Source organism: Vidua macroura, chromosome 3 (genome assembly GCF_024509145.1).
Source record: "Vidua macroura isolate BioBank_ID:100142 chromosome 3, ASM2450914v1, whole genome shotgun sequence".
In the NCBI taxonomy this organism is placed as follows: Eukaryota; Metazoa; Chordata; class Aves; order Passeriformes; family Viduidae; genus Vidua; species Vidua macroura.
Window position 1 is genome coordinate 12,556,146 of NC_071573.1, and position 17,098 is coordinate 12,573,243.

At 49.4% G+C, this 17,098-nt stretch overlaps 1 protein-coding gene across 1 annotated transcript; it reads right to left on the minus strand.

The window, feature by feature from the left end:
• Positions 1-377: 377 nt before the first annotated feature.
• ABCC10 (ATP binding cassette subfamily C member 10) lies at positions 378-17,098 on the minus strand. Its single transcript, XM_053973448.1, has 22 exons — positions 16,871-17,098; positions 16,118-16,312; positions 13,825-15,193; positions 12,393-12,620; positions 12,051-12,207; positions 11,207-11,346; positions 10,656-10,735; positions 10,336-10,507; positions 9,247-9,345; positions 8,851-9,040; positions 8,402-8,479; positions 7,856-8,047; positions 7,288-7,423; positions 6,715-6,910; positions 5,640-5,983; positions 5,311-5,480; positions 4,847-5,007; positions 4,175-4,428; positions 3,719-3,864; positions 3,170-3,267; positions 2,863-2,975; positions 378-879 (listed from the first exon to the last, which is right to left on the minus strand). The coding sequence occupies exons 2-22, from the start codon at positions 16,276-16,278 to the stop codon at positions 744-746; spliced, it is 4,620 nt and encodes a 1,539-aa protein (XP_053829423.1). The 5' UTR covers positions 16,279-16,312; positions 16,871-17,098; the 3' UTR covers positions 378-743.

Sequence of the window (17,098 nt, forward strand, 5' to 3'; positions counted from 1 at the left end):
GAGTGTTGGGAAGGAAGAGTCCCAGGTGCCTATGGCAAAAGCAAGATCCTAAAACTGACAGCAGCTGTGGGTTCTGTGCAGCTGGAAGCAGGGCAGGAGGGATAGAGAATTTCCCTTGAGGGAGTGGTCTTGAAATAAACTAGCCTTAGAGGCCTTTAATGCAATTGCATTCTAGCCCCTTCAGGGAAAGACCTTCTCCACTGAAAACCAGAGGAAAAGTAGCAAGGTCCCTGGGTGCAACCTTCTGGGCTTGGAAAAGCCTTCTGGGAATAGTAGAGAGTAGGTAGGGTTGTCTTTGTAGAGAGGGCACCACTCTTGTATCTCATAAGAATGTAAGTGTCTGATGAGGAAAAGGGCTAAGGACCTGAATCAACAGCTTCACAAGGATATTTCCACTTTATTTTACATTGTGTATGTCAGAGTAAGTCTCAAAGTAGGAGTTACTGATTCTTCAGTGAGTAGAAAATCCCTCTGTAATCTCAAAGGGAAGTCTTGGAGGGGAGCGGGATCCCACCAACCAGGCTTGCATAACTCTAAACAGCAGGTCACATCTTCCCTATTAAAGGAAAGGCCACAATGCCACACTCCAGTCCATCCCTGAGGACACACAGCTGCTGCCTGCAGACAGGAATAAGCCCCTCCCTCACCTCAGCAGGCCCTGCAGGGACAGAGCTGGTGTCTGAGGTGAGAGGAAAGCCAGGCACCCAGCTGATGGGCTGCCTGGGCTGAGCCCAGGAGGGAGATCATTGCTGCCTGCTGTGCAGGAGGTGCTGGAACAAGGAGCCATCTTTCTGGCTTAGGCGGGCGGGCGAATCCAGCTCTGCCACTCTCCCACCTTGCATCACCAGCACGCGGTCCGAGTCCAGGATGGTGTTCAGCCTGTGGACAACAAATGCCAGGACACACATTGTTGGATCTGAGGAGAAGCTCTGGATAATGCTTCCCCTGCTGTTAAGGACGGCCCAAGACATGCCCAGCATTAGGAGCTGTGGAGGATCTCCCTCTGCACTCAAGGTCACAGTGCAGTGCAGCTCCCCAAAGAGCCCCTGCTCGCTGCTGAAATGCAGCACCTCTTAGGAGAGCACAGTGATGCCTTCTAGTTGCTGGGCATGGCAAGGCACCAGGAACACAGAGGGAAGTTCTGTGGGGGGAAGCTCAGGGCATGCCTGATTCTGGGGTTGCACAAAATGTCTCCATCCCCACAGGGGTTAGTGAGTTGCTTTATTTGCCCCAACATTTCCTCACTTTCCACCTCCCAAGGGCAGCAGAAATTGTGCATCAGCTGTTATTCCCCTGCAGTCTAGCATCTTTGCTTATGCTACTACCACCACCGGATTTGTACTTGCCAGACAGCCAACCACAGGACCCACTGCACACATAAGAGCCCAGGTCTGCCCAGACCTCCAGCAGAGCAGCAACCTCTGGTTCTGGATAGGGAAGACAGGGCAGCAGGAATGTTTTTGCACAGTTGTGCCCCATTTAGCGTGAAACTACAACCCTATGAATCTGCAAATCACAAGGAAGACACTACACAGGATTTGAACAGGTAAAAGGCATTATGGAGTTCAAGAGTCTGGTTACACATTCATCTCCAAGAGAGTGCAGGCTGCAGCACTGGAAATGACTTGGAGGGGCAAGAGACAAGTACAGAGTCATCTCCCATCCTGGATTTTACCCAAAGCTGAATGGCATGGAAAAACTATGGATACAAAACAATCCCATCATCACCTCTCTCTCCTTACTGCTCTCCCCCATTGCTCTTCATCCCAGTGGAAAAGGGGCTGGGGCCATCTTCAACTCAGTCTTGCTGCTTTGCCTTCCGCCACTCCTTCCTCCGCTGTTTCTCCTCTTTAATTATTCCCCCATCAAAGGTGGCCTCCCCACACCCAACCCAAACACACACCTCAGCCCACAGTGCTCTTGCACTTCTACTCTATTTATGGCTAACATCCTTAGTGTAGGAACCACATTCCCTTCACACCCCTCCTGCCTCCCTCCTACATAATGTATTTAACAAGACCCAGTTGATTCACTTGCCAGGCCCAGCCCACCCTGCCTGTCATCCATCACTCCCACTCCTGTGCAGCAGGACACCAGCCCCTGCCACCTGCTCATTTGATTTTTATTTTTGTGGTAACCTCTGTGCTTTGAAAACACCCTCCATACAATTGCATAACCCTCCTCCAAACGCTCCTCCACTTGGCAAGAGTAAGAGCAGAGAACAACACCTAATGCTGATCCATCCCTTCTCTGCAGTATTCATGTTTTGCCCTCCTCCCTCTGACTGCAACCATCCACCGATTGTACTTTTAATCTCTCAGATGGGAGGCAATCACTGTTGTCCTGTCCTGCCTGGGCAGTGTCTCTCATGCTGGCATAAGGTACTAAAACTCAGGATTTTGGAAGACAGAACTATCCAGGAGCTAGCTGCAGCCCTTTGCTGCCGGCTGTCCTGCACTGCCCTCTACTGAGCCAAGGACACCTGCTCCTCCACTATCTCCACACTGCCCCTTTCCATAGGATAGTTCTCCATTACTCCTCGCCCTAATGTGGCAGAACCACAAGGAACGATTCATCTGCCCTACCGATGCCAGCAGGCAGTGCCCAGGAAGAGAAATCTGTGCTATGATGTGGCATTTTTGCCTTTGTTGACACCAACTTCTGGGTACAACATTTTCCCCTTTTCACATCCAGTTGTTCCCAGCACCCAGCAGAAAAGCCAAAGGGCAAGGTCCAGCTTTGGCACTTGAAAAATCTTATCACAGAGACCTCCATGCTCAGCTTGAGGTCCAGGCATGGCATGTGCAGCCACCTCTCCCTGTGAGTGGTAGGATGACTTTAGGCACAGAGGTTCTTCCATACCTGTGAGCAATTGTCAAAACAGTTTTGTCAGCGAAGCGCTGGCGGATGGTCTGCTGCAGCAGCTGGTCTGTCTTCTGATCCACACTGGCTGTGGCCTCATCGATGCACAGCACCTGCCAGGGACAGAGAGTGAAGGGAGCTCCCAAGCACCACAGCAGAGACCCCACTCCCTGGTTAGAGACAGCCTGAGAAGTTAGGATATCTGTTCCCATTACACCTCCAACTCTGCAGCGCTCTCCTCTGCTGTCCCCAGACAGCCACCAGCAGGTCACCCTCCCCCTTGCTCCGATGGAGGCAGTGCACTCACCTTGGCCTGTGTCAGGAGGGCTCTGGCCAGACACACCAGCTGCCTCTGTCCCACAGACAGACTCTTTCCCCTCTCTCCCAGCTCACTGTCCAGTCCACCTGCAGGGATCAAGATCAGCAGTCACCTGCATCATCTGCACAGGGCCTCAAACAGCTCCACCAGTCCAAGGTTTTCCCAGAAGTACACAAAATCCCAATTCTGCTCAGGCCCAGGCCTTAGGAACTGGAGCCTTTACACTTAGACACAAGCAACATCTGGCACAGTTCCCTTAGAACTAAGGCCTGGCTTATCTCTCAGCTACTCCTCTAAAACCACCGAGGCCTGGTCTCACCAGAGAACTTCTGCCACCCAATCCATCACCTGCCAGTCCATTTGCCTCCAAATGTCAGGTAATGCCACCGGGTCCCACTGACCTGTTCCCACACTGGTTCTAACCTTGCCTAACCCATTCCCTACTGCATCCACCTCAGTTCCCTGCCTCAGCTAAGGCCTTCCCTCCTCTCGCAGAACCCGCACTCATCAGCTGCTTCTCACTGGTTTCCAACTCACCCATCTGAGTAACAGCATCCCACAGGTGGCACTGCTCTAGCACCTCACGGAGCTCAGCATCCGTCTGCTTTCCCTGGGGGTCCAGGTTTTCTCTGATTGAGCCACTGAACAAAAATGGATCCTGCGGGATGATGGCCAGCCTAGATCTGCAAGCAAGCAAAAGCTGAGGGTTCATGGGATGGGTTCTGCAGAAAAGCAAAGATCTGCTACTTCTTTTTTCATGAGGTGTCTTAGTTTGCTACAAATCTTAGAGGCACAGAGACATGGGTCACATATTCAGCCTGGTTTCCTTAGCACAACTGTTGACAAACAACAGAGGGACTCATAAAAAGCTGCCACAATTAGAAAAGAGGGTGCCACAACAGTGAGTCCTTTGCTTCTCACTCTTTACTTTGGCATCCAGCCACTGATAGCTCTCAGCCACCGTCAGCTACCCCTCACTCTGTTCAGCCATACCTCAGCTCCTCCAAGCCCACCAGCTGGCTGTCAACACCATCGAGGAGAATCAGGCCTGATTTCATCTCCACCATACGGAAAAGGGCCAAGAAAAGGGTGGATTTCCCAGATCCTGTGCGACCCACAATGCCCAGCTTCTCTCCAGGGTAAACAGTGAAGCTCACGCCATCAAGTGCATTAGGCAAGCCTGCTCTGTATGCCAGGACCACTTGCTGGAACTCCACAAGCCCCTCACTTGGCCAGTCAGCAGAAACCTAAGAGGGATACACAGATGAGAAAGGGTATGATAATGATTGATTGTCATCTTCAGCATCACCTCCCCACAGTCCAAGTCCCACCCTTCCCTTTAGATGGTTGCTTGGCTTCTGAGCAGAACTAACACACAGCCCAGTCCCACCTCCAGCCCACTCCTAGGCTTGTTCTTCCATCACAGCTTGTATCTAGCACCCATTCTGCTTCCCTACTCCTTCCCATCACCCCAGCCTTCACCAGTTCCTGCCAGAGATTCATCCTCCCCAGGAGATATACTAGTAAAAGATGAGCAATCAAGGTGGTTTCTGTGCGGAGAGCCCTCCACCCATTCACTGGAACCCTGTGATCCCCCCAGGGGGCAAGTGCAGGGCAAAGGGTGAGAAGATGGGCCAGTACCTGAGAACACATTTGTACTTTTACCTGGACCAATTTATCCTGGGGCTCCATGGGGATGTCTGTGGTGTACTCCTCTGTCCTCTCCACACTCACCATCAGCATCTCTGTGTGAGTGAAACTGGCTATGAGGCCTGAGAGCAGGTTTGTGACAGACAGGGCGTATGAGAGTGCCAGGCCCACAAGTCCTGTGAGGACAAAAGCATAAACAAGAATGTCAGTGGCAGGGAAGGAGCTGACATCTTGGGGGGCAGACAAAAAAAAACCAAAGGAAAAGTCAGGACTCTGAAGTCTGGGGTCACACTTGAGGTTGGGGACACACAGGAGCAGAGACAGGAGCTGAAGCACTACACTGTGGGTGACTTGCTAGGGACAGGAAGCAGGAGCTTCCTACACCCCAGTGTAGGAAAATATTTAGCTCTGGGCTGGGAGAGGAGGAACCCCTTGGGCAAAGCCTAGGACTGGACATAGATCAGTCCCTGGCAGTCTACCTGGATTTCCCAGCTGCTTCTGGTGCTGGATGATGGCAATCCCTGCAATAGCAGTAACCACAGCAACCCCAATCATCTGCAAGCGGATGTCCAGCCACTCCATCACTGTGTTGCTGGCAAAGAGACAGCGCTGGTTCTGCTCCAGACGCAGCTGATTCTCCAACTCAAACCTGTCAGGCACACAACAGAGGTTTGCACCACTCAAATTCCTCTCCCAGTGTTCCAGACAAAGGGCATTCCAGCCACCCTATAACCAGCCCCACAAGAGGAAGGCCTTGGCCTATAAAGCCAAAGCTCTGTCTCTCTGGGTGCTTGTGCTTCCTGCTCACCTCTTCGTTGCCCGCATGGCTCTGATAGTGCTCAGTCCTGAGAGGGTCTCTGAGAAGTGGCTGTAAATGGGAGACAGGGTGACACTGCAGAGGCGCTTGAGCTCCCGGGATGTGAATCGGTAATAGCGCTGAATGAAGAAGTAGACTACAGCCAGAGGGAGCAAGACCAGACCAATCCAAGGGAGGCCATAGGTCATTATCACCAGCATGCCCAAGAGCCCGTAGATGTTGGCTAGGAAGATGTTGAGGATAAATGGCAGGCTGTCATCCACACAGTACAGGTCTGAGGAGAAGCGGTTCAGGACCCGGCCTGTTGGTGTGGTGTCAAAGAAGGTGACTGTGGCCTGTGAGGGAACCAGACAGTAAGAGCCAGTCAGCTGCAGTGAGATCCAACCACAGCGTGAACAGAACAGTGTGCAGGACAGCAGCACCAAGGGGAGCAGATAAGGCCGCAAGGAGGTGGCCACCACAACCCACTTCCTCACCTCAGCCTCCAAAGCCAGCATCCACTAGCAGCCAAACAACTCATGTTGTTTGCATGGTAAAAGGAAGCACTCCTTCTGTATCGAATGGCTGACAACTACTGAGAAAGCAGGCACTCAGACACCATGATGGCCCAACAGTAGCAAGGTACATCTAGCCTCTAATCCGAATTTACAATCCCCTAATCCTAATTCCAGCCTGAGGACCCAAGGAACACAAAAACCTAAAGTTAACCGACACATGCCAGCATCAGCCCTAGATCTTGCTTAATAACTCCTTCCAATCTCATCTAAACCTGAACTCACCATCCTGTAAAAGCTACTTTGACTTGACTGGCTATATATCTAAGGCTAATGAGTGAACAGATGCAGGTGGGAGCCATAAATCATCCGTCCATGGAATGAACAGGACACATTCTGAACCACAGATTATTGGCCCCTTGCGCTGGCTGTGGTGCAGCCCTTTTTGAATACAATCCTACCAGCCAATACCAAGAGAAACCTTAATCTATCTCCCACACCTGTACTCCCAGCTATGAGAAGAATGGCAGCTTGCAGGAGGCTCAGCCTGCTCTGGACTTTGTGCCCATTACCTTTAGAACCCTTTGGAGCAGTCGATCGTGAATGACAGCAGCAGCACGGAGAGCACCATAAGCAAAGAGGAACGCCCGAATAATGGTGAAGAGGGAATTGGCCCCTGCAATGCTCCCATAAACTATCAGGTAGAAATTCACATCCACTGAGCCATTGGGAGGGCCTGGGGTCTTGTCCAGATCTTGAATGGGGGAACTGGAAAAAAGGAGGAAGATTATGAATCTGCCAACATCCTCCTGACAGTAAATTCACAGACAGGGCATGAGAACCCAAGAGCATATTCCAAGGGAAATCAGGATACTTTAGCCTGATACTCCTGTTACACCCCTTTGGCATGTGGGGACAAATACTCTGATTACTATGCAGCTAGGGGTCTTCCATCAGCCCCAGACAGAAGCCTTTTTGGCACGTCATAGGGTCAGGGATTTTGATTCTCTTTGTCAAAGCAGCCACACACATCCCCTGAAGTGAAGTGGTCAGTTTATCTATCCCTGCTCTCCAGGACCTTCACCAGAAATGCACTTAAGGACATTTCTTGCTCCCTTTGGCACCTCTGGACCATATTCACTTACACAAGCCCAGCAGTGGAGAAGAGAAGCAGCTCTGGAGAAGGCAGGGAAGCTGAGCAGGCCATCACAGAGGTATTTGCTGTCTGGGATATGCTGGAGATCCAGTATGACAGCCACCAATCTGAGATATTTCTGGATGCTACAGAGAAAGACAGACTATGTAAAGAGAAATTCTATTTCTGGATCAGCAAACATGAAGCAGACAAGCTGAAGGGGAAGCTGCTGGACAACTTTTGCATAGTCTTGCTGCCCAGTATAGTCTTCCCCCTGTTAGTAGTAGAGCAGGAGCAAGTGAACAGCCTTGAGCTGCAGCAGCGACACAGCACTGCTAGAAGTACAGTAATGCAAATGCAGCAGCGAGATGCCAGGTACAGTTCCCACGTGTGCCTCCTCCTCCCTGCTAAAGTAGCTCTTTGAGCTACTTTAATTTGGGGAACAGAAAAGTGGCCTTCCTGCTACAGGGAGAGTGTTTAAAGCCCTGGTGTCTTTCCTTCCAGAGTCCATGCAACCAGGGAATGGGACAAGAGAAGAGGAGTGTTTGAAGAGATGTGCTGCTGGGTCACTGCCTCACCTTGCATCAGGAACAGTGAGAAGAGGATTGATATTGCCAAGTAGCTGCCCATTGCCATCCAATAGGCCTTGTACACCTGAAAAGCCACTGCCCCTTCCTTCTTCTCTTCCTCCTTGTGGATGAGATTATTGTTTTGGGTTGGTTCTTCTGCTTCTGTCTTTATGGCCTCTTCCTGTTCCTGTTCATTAGGGGCTGTGGTTATGGATGCAAAAGCAAAGGTCAGTGAAGTGTTAAATTCTTCCTGCAGCTGTTCCTAAATGTGAACAGAGCAAGTCTAAACTATGAGTGACACTTTTTCCCCTCCTCTCTCCTCTTGCAAGACAGGTGCACTAACCCGGGCAGTTCTTTGTGGAACAACAGCTTCAAATACTGCTCCAGACCAATACCCAATGATATGTGGGCCTCCTGTCCTTCTGTGTATACAGCACCCACATATCAGCACTGCCACAGCAGAACAAGATAAAGCCAGCAGCCATCAGGTACAGGTTCTGTCTGGAAGGTCAGCTGTGCTGCCCCAGCTACCCCTTAAGCTCATCAGAAACAGACCTTTATCCTTATGCTCCTTGTCGGTATCCTTGAACTTGGGGAAGGCTTCAACAAGTGGCAGGATATCAGCTGGTGTGCCTGAGAAGAGAGACATGCAAATTCTTCAGCATCTGTGAGGAGCAGGTGACAACTTTTCACCTTCCCACTTCTTCTTGCTGTGAAATGACCCAGTTTTGTTCTCTCATAACATTCCCCACGTTACACAGCAACTGTACCCTTGAAGGCTCCACTCCATTCAACCTGTTACATCCTTCTGCCTCATCAGCTCCCCACATCTAGGGCTGTTCTGTTTTATCTGTACATCTGCACATTCTCTTCCACCCCATCTTCACCCACATGCAGTGCTCTCAGTGTCCTCTTTTATCACTGGGTTCCCCACTAGTTAATCCTAATCCCCTCTAGCCATTCCAAGACACAGGCACAAGTGAATGCCTGAGAAGACAGTGTACCTGTCTTAACTATCCTGCCATTGTCCATCAGCAACAAGGCATCAGCCTTCTCCAAAAACTCTGTCCTGTGAGTGCAAAGGACCCTGGTCTTATGTTTGAGAACTCCGAAAATGCATTTCCGCATAATATGGTTGGCTACATCTGCATCAACAGCAGCCAGGGGATCATCAAGGAGGTAAAGTTCTTTCTCCTGGGAGGAGGACAAAAGAAAAAAGGATACAGCTGCTGGCCCTGCTGGAGCAGGCAGTGCTGTAGAGAAAAGTCCAAGTGTCTCCATGGGGCAGCACCTTTAGGCTAGCACAATGTGCTTTAAAGACATGCTGCCAGAACTGTACAGCAGAGTGCTTCCAGCCTCGTTATATTTGACTCAACATGATCTGCCACACAGTTATTTACCTGGTAAATGGCTCTGGCAAGGGCTATTCGAGCCTTCTGTCCCCCACTGAGTGTCACACCATTTTCACCCACCTCTGTCTGGTCACTTGCTGGTAAAATCTGAAATATTCAAGAAAATAATTTAGAAAGGGACAAGAAACTGCTGGGGTTCCCCAAACCAGGACACAGGGGCCCCTCTCCAGTCTCTGGCAGTAATTTCTAAGGCTGACACCTTACCAACAATTAAACAATGCAACAGTCTATACACTGGTTCTACAGACAACCAGCAAGCTTAATTTATGCAACAAAAATCTCTTACACTCCAGAATAGGGTGGTCACATCTGAACTACCCATTGAGAGCAACTTCTGGTCCAAGGTAATTGTACACAGTAATTTTTCTGTGAGAACAAGAGCTGTGCCTGCATCAAAATTATGTCAGGGTCCTTCCAAACAGTATAGCAGTAAAAACTACCTAATTTCAATACCTGGAAATAAGACTCCTCTCAGTTTGGTAGCATAGGTGTACTCTACAAAATCTCAAATAAAAATCTTGCCTTTACAGAGTATTCATAGCTCCAGCCAAAATAAACAGCAGCTGCTAAAGCCTGGCACTTCAGAAAATCAGGCATCAGCTTATAAACTGGGAGAAGGCTATACTCCTACCATATATACAGCCAGGTTTACTGGCTAATACAGTCATAAACCTCAAACTTAGAATATATGTCAGGAGCACTGACTTAGCCCTTCAAAACTGCAAAGAAGTTGCTTCTGATCCTCGCCCCAAAAAAGCATCAGCTGCTGATAAGTTCTGACTGAAAAACCCAACAGTCATCAGCTCTGCAAGAACAACTCCTTTCCCCAGCATGAAGAGCTTTTGGCTCAGCAGCAGAAGAAACCAGCCAAAGTGCTACAAGAGTGACTTCACACCTTAAAGAAGTATGGGCACACTAGGAATGGTGTGGGCTTGGTAATCAGAGCAACACTGTGTGACGGGACATTGGAACAGCAGTCTGCACCCTGAAACAATAAACACTGATCCCAGTGAGGCTCAGGATGGATGCAAAAGCCTGCCAAGAAGGCCCAGGAAGGTTTCCAGCCTAGGCACTCACATTTAGGTCCTCGGAGAGGGCACAGGCCTCCAGCACCTCCTCGTACAGTCTGGCATCATATTCCCGCCCAAAAAGGATGTTTTTGCGGACAGTGGTAAACTGTATCCAAGGCTCCTGTGTGGCCAGACCAAATCCTTGCTCCAGGTCACAAACATACACTCGTCCACCTTGTCTGCAAGCACAACAGAAGTAGGTATAAAGGGCAACAAAGGAAAACTGCTGGCAGATCAAAATTACCTACAAGATGGAATAGCACTGGACAATTCCCACCTGCCATAGCATGGAGGGACCAGGCAGGGAAAAGTCTTTAGGCTACTTACTTAATGAGCTCTCCAGTGATGGCTGCAAGCAGAGAGCTTTTGCCAGAGCCAACCTTCCCAACAACCCCCAGGAGCATTCCCTGCAAAGGGAAATAAAAAGAAGCAACCTGATGTGCTAATACAGGGTAGCTTGTCCAGATTTCTTGACCCACACGTAGCCTGTAAGGAAGCTGACTGCTAGGACCATCTCATGTTCAGCAGTGCAGCTAGGTACAGTTGCCAGGTAAACCAGACTCCCGATATGACAGGACACAGATTTGCAAGGAGTGTTAACTCTAGAGCCCTGCTCTGTTCCCTGTCCAGTTGTCTCCAGCAGCAATATTAGAAAGCAGAGATAATTATTTCATCTCCTGTCTGTAAGCCATGGATATTCTCTAGAGCCTTTCAGCTCTGAGATGTAATATGTGTCCCGTGCCTCTTGACCAAGAGAAGATTTTGATGCATAGCTCCTGGACTGAGGAAAACATGCCACCTCTGCTCCATTATTTCTAGTTTCCAGTATTTTTTCTGTAGTACCAGTTTTCTATATTACCTCCCATGTCCTTGCTTACCTTTCTCACTGACAGGTTCTCGATGTGCAGTTGCAGAGTGCCTGTGGATGAGGGCTGCCTGGTGCTTTTGTCCTCAACTGGCACCCATGAGAAGGCTGCACATTGCATCTCCATGGCAGTAGCAGTATCTGAAGGGCTATCTACAAGTGAAAAGCCAAACAGCAAAACATTGCTATGAGAAGACCAGAAAATTAAAGGCACCTGGCATCACAAATATCATCAGCTTTGTTCCCAAAGGCAGAGACCATGGATGAAGCACTGCATGGTGCCTCTGACCCAGCCACAGAATGAGACTCTTGCCTACTGACTTGCCCTTAAACTTATACATCCCTTCTTCCAACCCTTCTGTCTCCAGCTCACACCAGACACACATGGCTGCCAGGGAGACACTGTAAGGATATAACCTGGTTTTATTATTGCTGAAGGTAAAAGAATGGCAGGGAGCTGGCCAAAGGCAATGAAAGAAGGAAAGGGAGCTAATATGGCTCAGGAGAGGGGCAGCCACTCAAGCCTTTCTGCCACATGAAGCCAAGTTTGTTGATGGCTTCAGTGTCAGAAGAGCTCTGTCCTCTGACAGAGCCGCTTGTTCTATTGGGATATTAATGGCTCTGTTGGGACAAGCAGCAGCTTATGGTTGGTAAAGTGGAATGTTATAGCTTTGTCTCCTGCTTTCCACAGAAATTAAGTGAAGTGTATCCACTCTGCCTCTACCCAACTGAACATCCTGAATCACAGGGGACAGCCAGCTGCCCTCCAGCACTGCCCCTGGGCCTTGCACGTCATCTCTCTGCTCTGAGTGTCTGCTGACCAGAGTCTCAGGCCTGGCAGATTCCTTAACCATTACCTAGGGCATAATAAGCTTCCAGGTCCTGGTCCATGAGTTCAAAGAATTGCTGGATTCGATCCAGGGAAACTTTGGCCTCCAAGATCGCATTCAACACCCATGGGAAGCAGTTGAGGGGTAGAATAAGCATCCCAACAAGGGCCAATGCTGTGAACACCTGCATGGGTAAGCAAACAGCTATCAGCTGGAGCCAGTACCTCCCCTGTATCCTCCAGTCAGAGCCTGAAGAGCTGTGGAGAGACATGCGTTAATTTCCCAGAGAAGATGCCTCAGGATTGCAGTTCCACTGTAGACTGTGTTCTGTACAAGACAAGTCTGGAGCTCTCCCTACTACTTACTCACCTTCGTGGCAGTGAGCTGGTGACCCAACAGGACATAGGTGACAAAGATGGCAATGGAGACAACAACAGGGAGTGCTGCCCACATGTACACACACAAAGCATCCAGGTAACTGACGGCCCGTAACTTCTGCAGCTCTTTAGCCCGGCAGGATTTTATTCTGGTGCTGAAGTGCTTCTCCCAGGCGTAAAACTTGATCACACGAATGCCACATAGAAACTCTGTCATTAGCTGCAGGCAACAAGGAAAAGAACATCAAGCAAACATTGCCCAGGCAGCCTGGGCTGTGCCTGGGTGTGCAGGGTCTCCTGCTAAGGGTCAGGCTAGAGCTGTCAGGAACGATTTATTGCTAACAAAGGCAGAAACTTAAGTGACAACTACTGGAAACTTTGTGCTCATCCATCCCACCAGCTTCTTCAGCTATCCATGCTGCACACAACCAATAAAAAGGCAAAATATTACACTAACTTCCAAGTGAAAGATGAACAACACAGGTGAAGGGATGTGTGGAATTGCTAGCTCCAGCCTGGATACTATTTACTTGTGTTGACAGTGCCTCGAGATAAGGTCTGACTCTCAGGCCTGGTCCTGCCCTGACACAGCTAGTCTGTATCCAGAGCCTGGCTGGTTGATTTCCAGAACTCTGGTGTCCCTGCACAGTGCAGTCCTCTCCTTTCTGTTCTCAGGTCAGCATATGTAGAGCAAGCTGACTGCCCAACATTAAAGAAAACTAACAAGAGTGACTTTATTCAGCAAACCAGTCTTACAACAGTTAGAGAAAGTTCAGCATAATCAGATACAACTCTGGTAGATGCACCTACTGTTGGGAAAATAAGTATTTTTAAAGCTGCCAACAGTTCTGACAGGGAGTTGACCTATGTTTAATGCTCCCAAAGCATGAGTGAAACTGCTGTCTTCTCAAATTAGAGATACAATGCTAAAAGGTGGGAATCAAATGTCTGATATGTGGAGAGGAGAGATGGCACTGCAAATAGGGGAAAAGCAGTGGAAAAGATGACTGAGGGTGCCAAGCCTAGAGCCATATAAAATTACATCCATGATCATTGCCTTTGTCCAGACTGAAAGCCACTTCATCCTTGATGGCATCACTGGAGCAATAGGATGGATGCATATCTAGAGGAAGCCATTGGGAGTCTGACCTTTACTACACACAGAAAAGAAACTTGTAAGGGAACCTAAACTAGCCCAGGGGACAAGACAAAGGGGACATTAAAGGGTCACAATCTTATGGGTGGTGAAACTACATCACCCTGAAACTCTTAACCGAAGTGTGTGTGTATGTCCCTTCTGGCATTTTTCTCAACAGCTGTAATTCAGTTAATCTGCTTTGGACTATGCTCAGTGGCCAAGAAGCCAACGTTCTGGGACAAACAGGGAAAAAATACAAACTCAGAGAGACACCACTGCCCCTCACCTTGACTCGTGTGTCTTTGTGTTTCAGCATCTTCTCGTTGTTCACCATGATGCGGTTAGCTATGATCTTGTTGATGGGCACGAGCAGCAGTGCCAAGGCCACGCCTCCCAGAAAGGCTACCCCCACTTGCTGGTAGAGGAGATAGAGGGTAATAGCAAGCTGGACAGGCAGGCTCCACAACTCGTGGAAGCTTTGGCAGAAGTTGATCAACCTATCGGTGTCTGTGCTCATGAAGTTGACAATTTCCCCCACAGTGAAGCGGGCAAGGCTGGTGCTGCTGACACGCAGAGCCTTGCGGTAGATGGCAGAGATGACAGCGGCCCGCACCATCAGCGCCATCTTGTTCATCTCGTACCTGAACTGGCTCCGCAAGAGAGCACCCAGGAAGGAGCCAGCAAAGAGCCCAAGGGCATACAGAATCCCATGGCTCAGGGGCTCCTGACGTGACTCCATGAAGTTCACCAGCAAGTTCAGAAGCAGAGGACCTGAAAAATCCAGCAGACTATCAGCCAGCTTGAGAAGTCCAAGGGTGTAGAAACGAAGCCCAAAGGCCGCATGAAGGACTGACAAGAAGCGCACAGCTTCCTGGGCATGGTGTGGGCTGTCTGGAGCATCACTACTCCCTTCACCTCCAGCAATGACTGGGCTAGTAAGAGACACTGTCTCCTCCTCTGCTTGCTGAAGAGCCACTTTCTTCTGCCAGCAAGAGTAGAACCGGTCACAGACCCTGGCAGTCTGGAGCTGGTGAGGAAGCACATAGACGTCCTGTGGCTGGTTCAGCTTCTGCTGGTAGCCACGCTCCATAAGGGGGTTCATCCAGGTGTAAAAGAAGCGTGAGAGCCAGCTCTCACCATCTTCTGCCACTCTCTGTGGGTCAGGCACCGGGATCCCTGGCTCTGAGATGGGCTGGTCTTGCTGCCAGGAGTAATTGATGGAGAGGAAGTGTTGCCTGCCAGCAGTGGGGAAGAGGTAGCTGACCACATAGGCAAGCAGAGAGGCCAGCTGCAGGCAGAGAATGGCAAACCTGGAGGAGGCACCAGGGTGGGCAGGGGACCAAGCTGTCCCACTCTGGCAGTACCACACCAGTGTGATGATGAAGGAAGGTAGGGGTGAGAGGGTGAGGAGAGCCAGGGCTGCAGGGCCCCTGGTAAAGCCATGAATGGACCTGCAGAGCATGAAAAGAGCGAAGCCATGCACCAGCCATGTCACGGCAGCAGTGCCATTGGCCAGCACTTCCAGGTACACAGGGCCCAGCTCCTGCTGGGAAATGGTGGCTGGGATGGTGTCAGCAAGGAACAAGCCAGCAAGTAAGAAGGAGGTAGCGATTCTCCACCCCCAGCTTGGCCTGCAAGGCACATCAGAGCCAGACCTTGAGGAGGAAAGAGCAATGAAATAAATTACCGTTGGAATTCCACCACCTCTCAGTCAGTACTGTCCTTTCTTCCTCTCCTCTTCCCCATATTTATAAACCCACTCCTACTTAACCTTCTGGATACAGCTCCCTAGATCTGTAACATTTTCTGTCTGTAGGCATTGCTAAACTACATCGGGTCAATATAGCCCACTCTTTGGTCAACACCAGAGATTTAGACGCTACCAAAGAAAAGCATTTCTTTACAGAAATTTGCTTGCAAATTATGATATTTTGTGGTCAAATCAGATTCTAATCCTTAGGATTAACAGCAAGAAAAAGTATATTTAACCTCTTTAACACAAATTTTGGATGATTAAATTCTCTGTCACATCTCTGATCCTTGATTTCCTTGTCTGTCAGATATTTTTTCTAGAAACATTATTTTTATCACTGTGAGTTTCAGTGATGCTGTGCTTGTAAAGTTTATAATCTATTGCCCATCAAAATACTTCATTATCACTGGATTCTTTGTGGCCTTTCTGTATCAATGAATGTTGTCATGTTTAGGAATTTCAGAAGAGGGTAAACAGAAAAACAATTTTGCATTTCTCTAAACTTCTTATTGCCTTATATACATCTTCTATGTCACCTTGGATTTATATCCTCTACCAGAATACTCCCAGTTTCCCCAGTCCTCATTCACTGAAAAAGTTTTTAATTACTTTCTGTGATTTTATGCCCACAATCCCCTCTATTCTTTCTGCATTCTTTTCTGTACACTGAATTAAAATGGATGCTGACAAATATAATAGCATTATAATATTGTGTCCTTCCCTAATTACATATTCAGCACATGATAGGGAAATACAACTTCCAGCCTTTCCACCCTACCTCCAGTCCCACATAGTAATAAGGAGCCAGGAAAGTCAGTTGTCATACCTCGGAGTGCCAAGGAAGCAGGCACTGACCACTGCAAGGATCACATGAGGAATCACACTTAGTGTCAGCTGGTTAAAGCAATGGCCAACGCTGCCACGAACCCACACGGGGAGTGGATCTTCTGGGCTGGTCCCACACAAACTAGCCAGGATGTTTTCCATCCTTTGCTGGTAATTCAGTGTGAGTCAGGATGTCCTAAGGTAAAAAAAAAGCAGCATGAGGTAAAAAACATAAGAACTACAGCCCTAGTCTAAGATGGAGTGATGAGTAATTAACACAGAGCTAGAAGCAAGTTCCTGGGTCATAGTCCAAGCCTGGCTATTGTTCACTCACTATCATACAATCGACTTCTTAAAATGATAAGCTCCAGCTGAAAATAAATTATCTTGTTTATTTCCTTAAGTCACCCTGGGACTGCAATGCCCTGTGAAATTTGATGCTTTCTAATTTCCACGGTTTTTTTTTTTTTCCCAAGGTGAGTTTATCCTCTGTAAGTAGTATAAGAAAGTATTTTCCTGTATACGGATTGGTATGAAAAATATTCTGAGCTGCTTAAACAATAACCTATTCATTGTATTTCCACGTCCACAACACTTCCCACCAAGGTACTCCTTAAGGCAGCCTGTAACATGAAACATCCCCCAGTCGGCAGGGAGGATGCTGGTGCCCATCCTGAGAAGCAGGCGATACCCGTAAGCTACACACGACGGGCCAACCAGCCCCCTCTGCGTGCCGGCCCGCGGACCGAAGCACACCTGGCAAGGCCTCGGCTTTACAATGATTTCTGCTCGCACCAGCCCGTCCCACCTCCAGCCCGAGGCCGGCTGAGCGCCACGGGCCGGACACCGCACCGAGCTCGGCACGCAGAGGGGGCACTGCAGCACCACGGCAGCACCCGGCACAGCGGCCCCCGGCGCTGCGGCCCCCGGCACAGCGGCCCCCGGCACGGGTCTGGGCCGGCGCCAGCCCCAGGAGCTCCCA

Coding starts and splice junctions, on each gene's coding strand:
- ABCC10 (XM_053973448.1), bottom strand. CDS start 16,278: ATGGAAAACATCCTGGCTAGTTTGTGTGGGACCAGCCCAGAAGATCCA. Junction 12,208..12,392: donor ACCAGCTCACTGCCACGAAG/GTGAGTAAGTAG, acceptor TTACCCATGCAG/GTGTTCACAGCATTGGCCCT. Junction 3,268..3,718: donor GGATGCTGTTACTCAGATGG/GTGAGTTGGAAA, acceptor TGATCCCTGCAG/GTGGACTGGACAGTGAGCTG.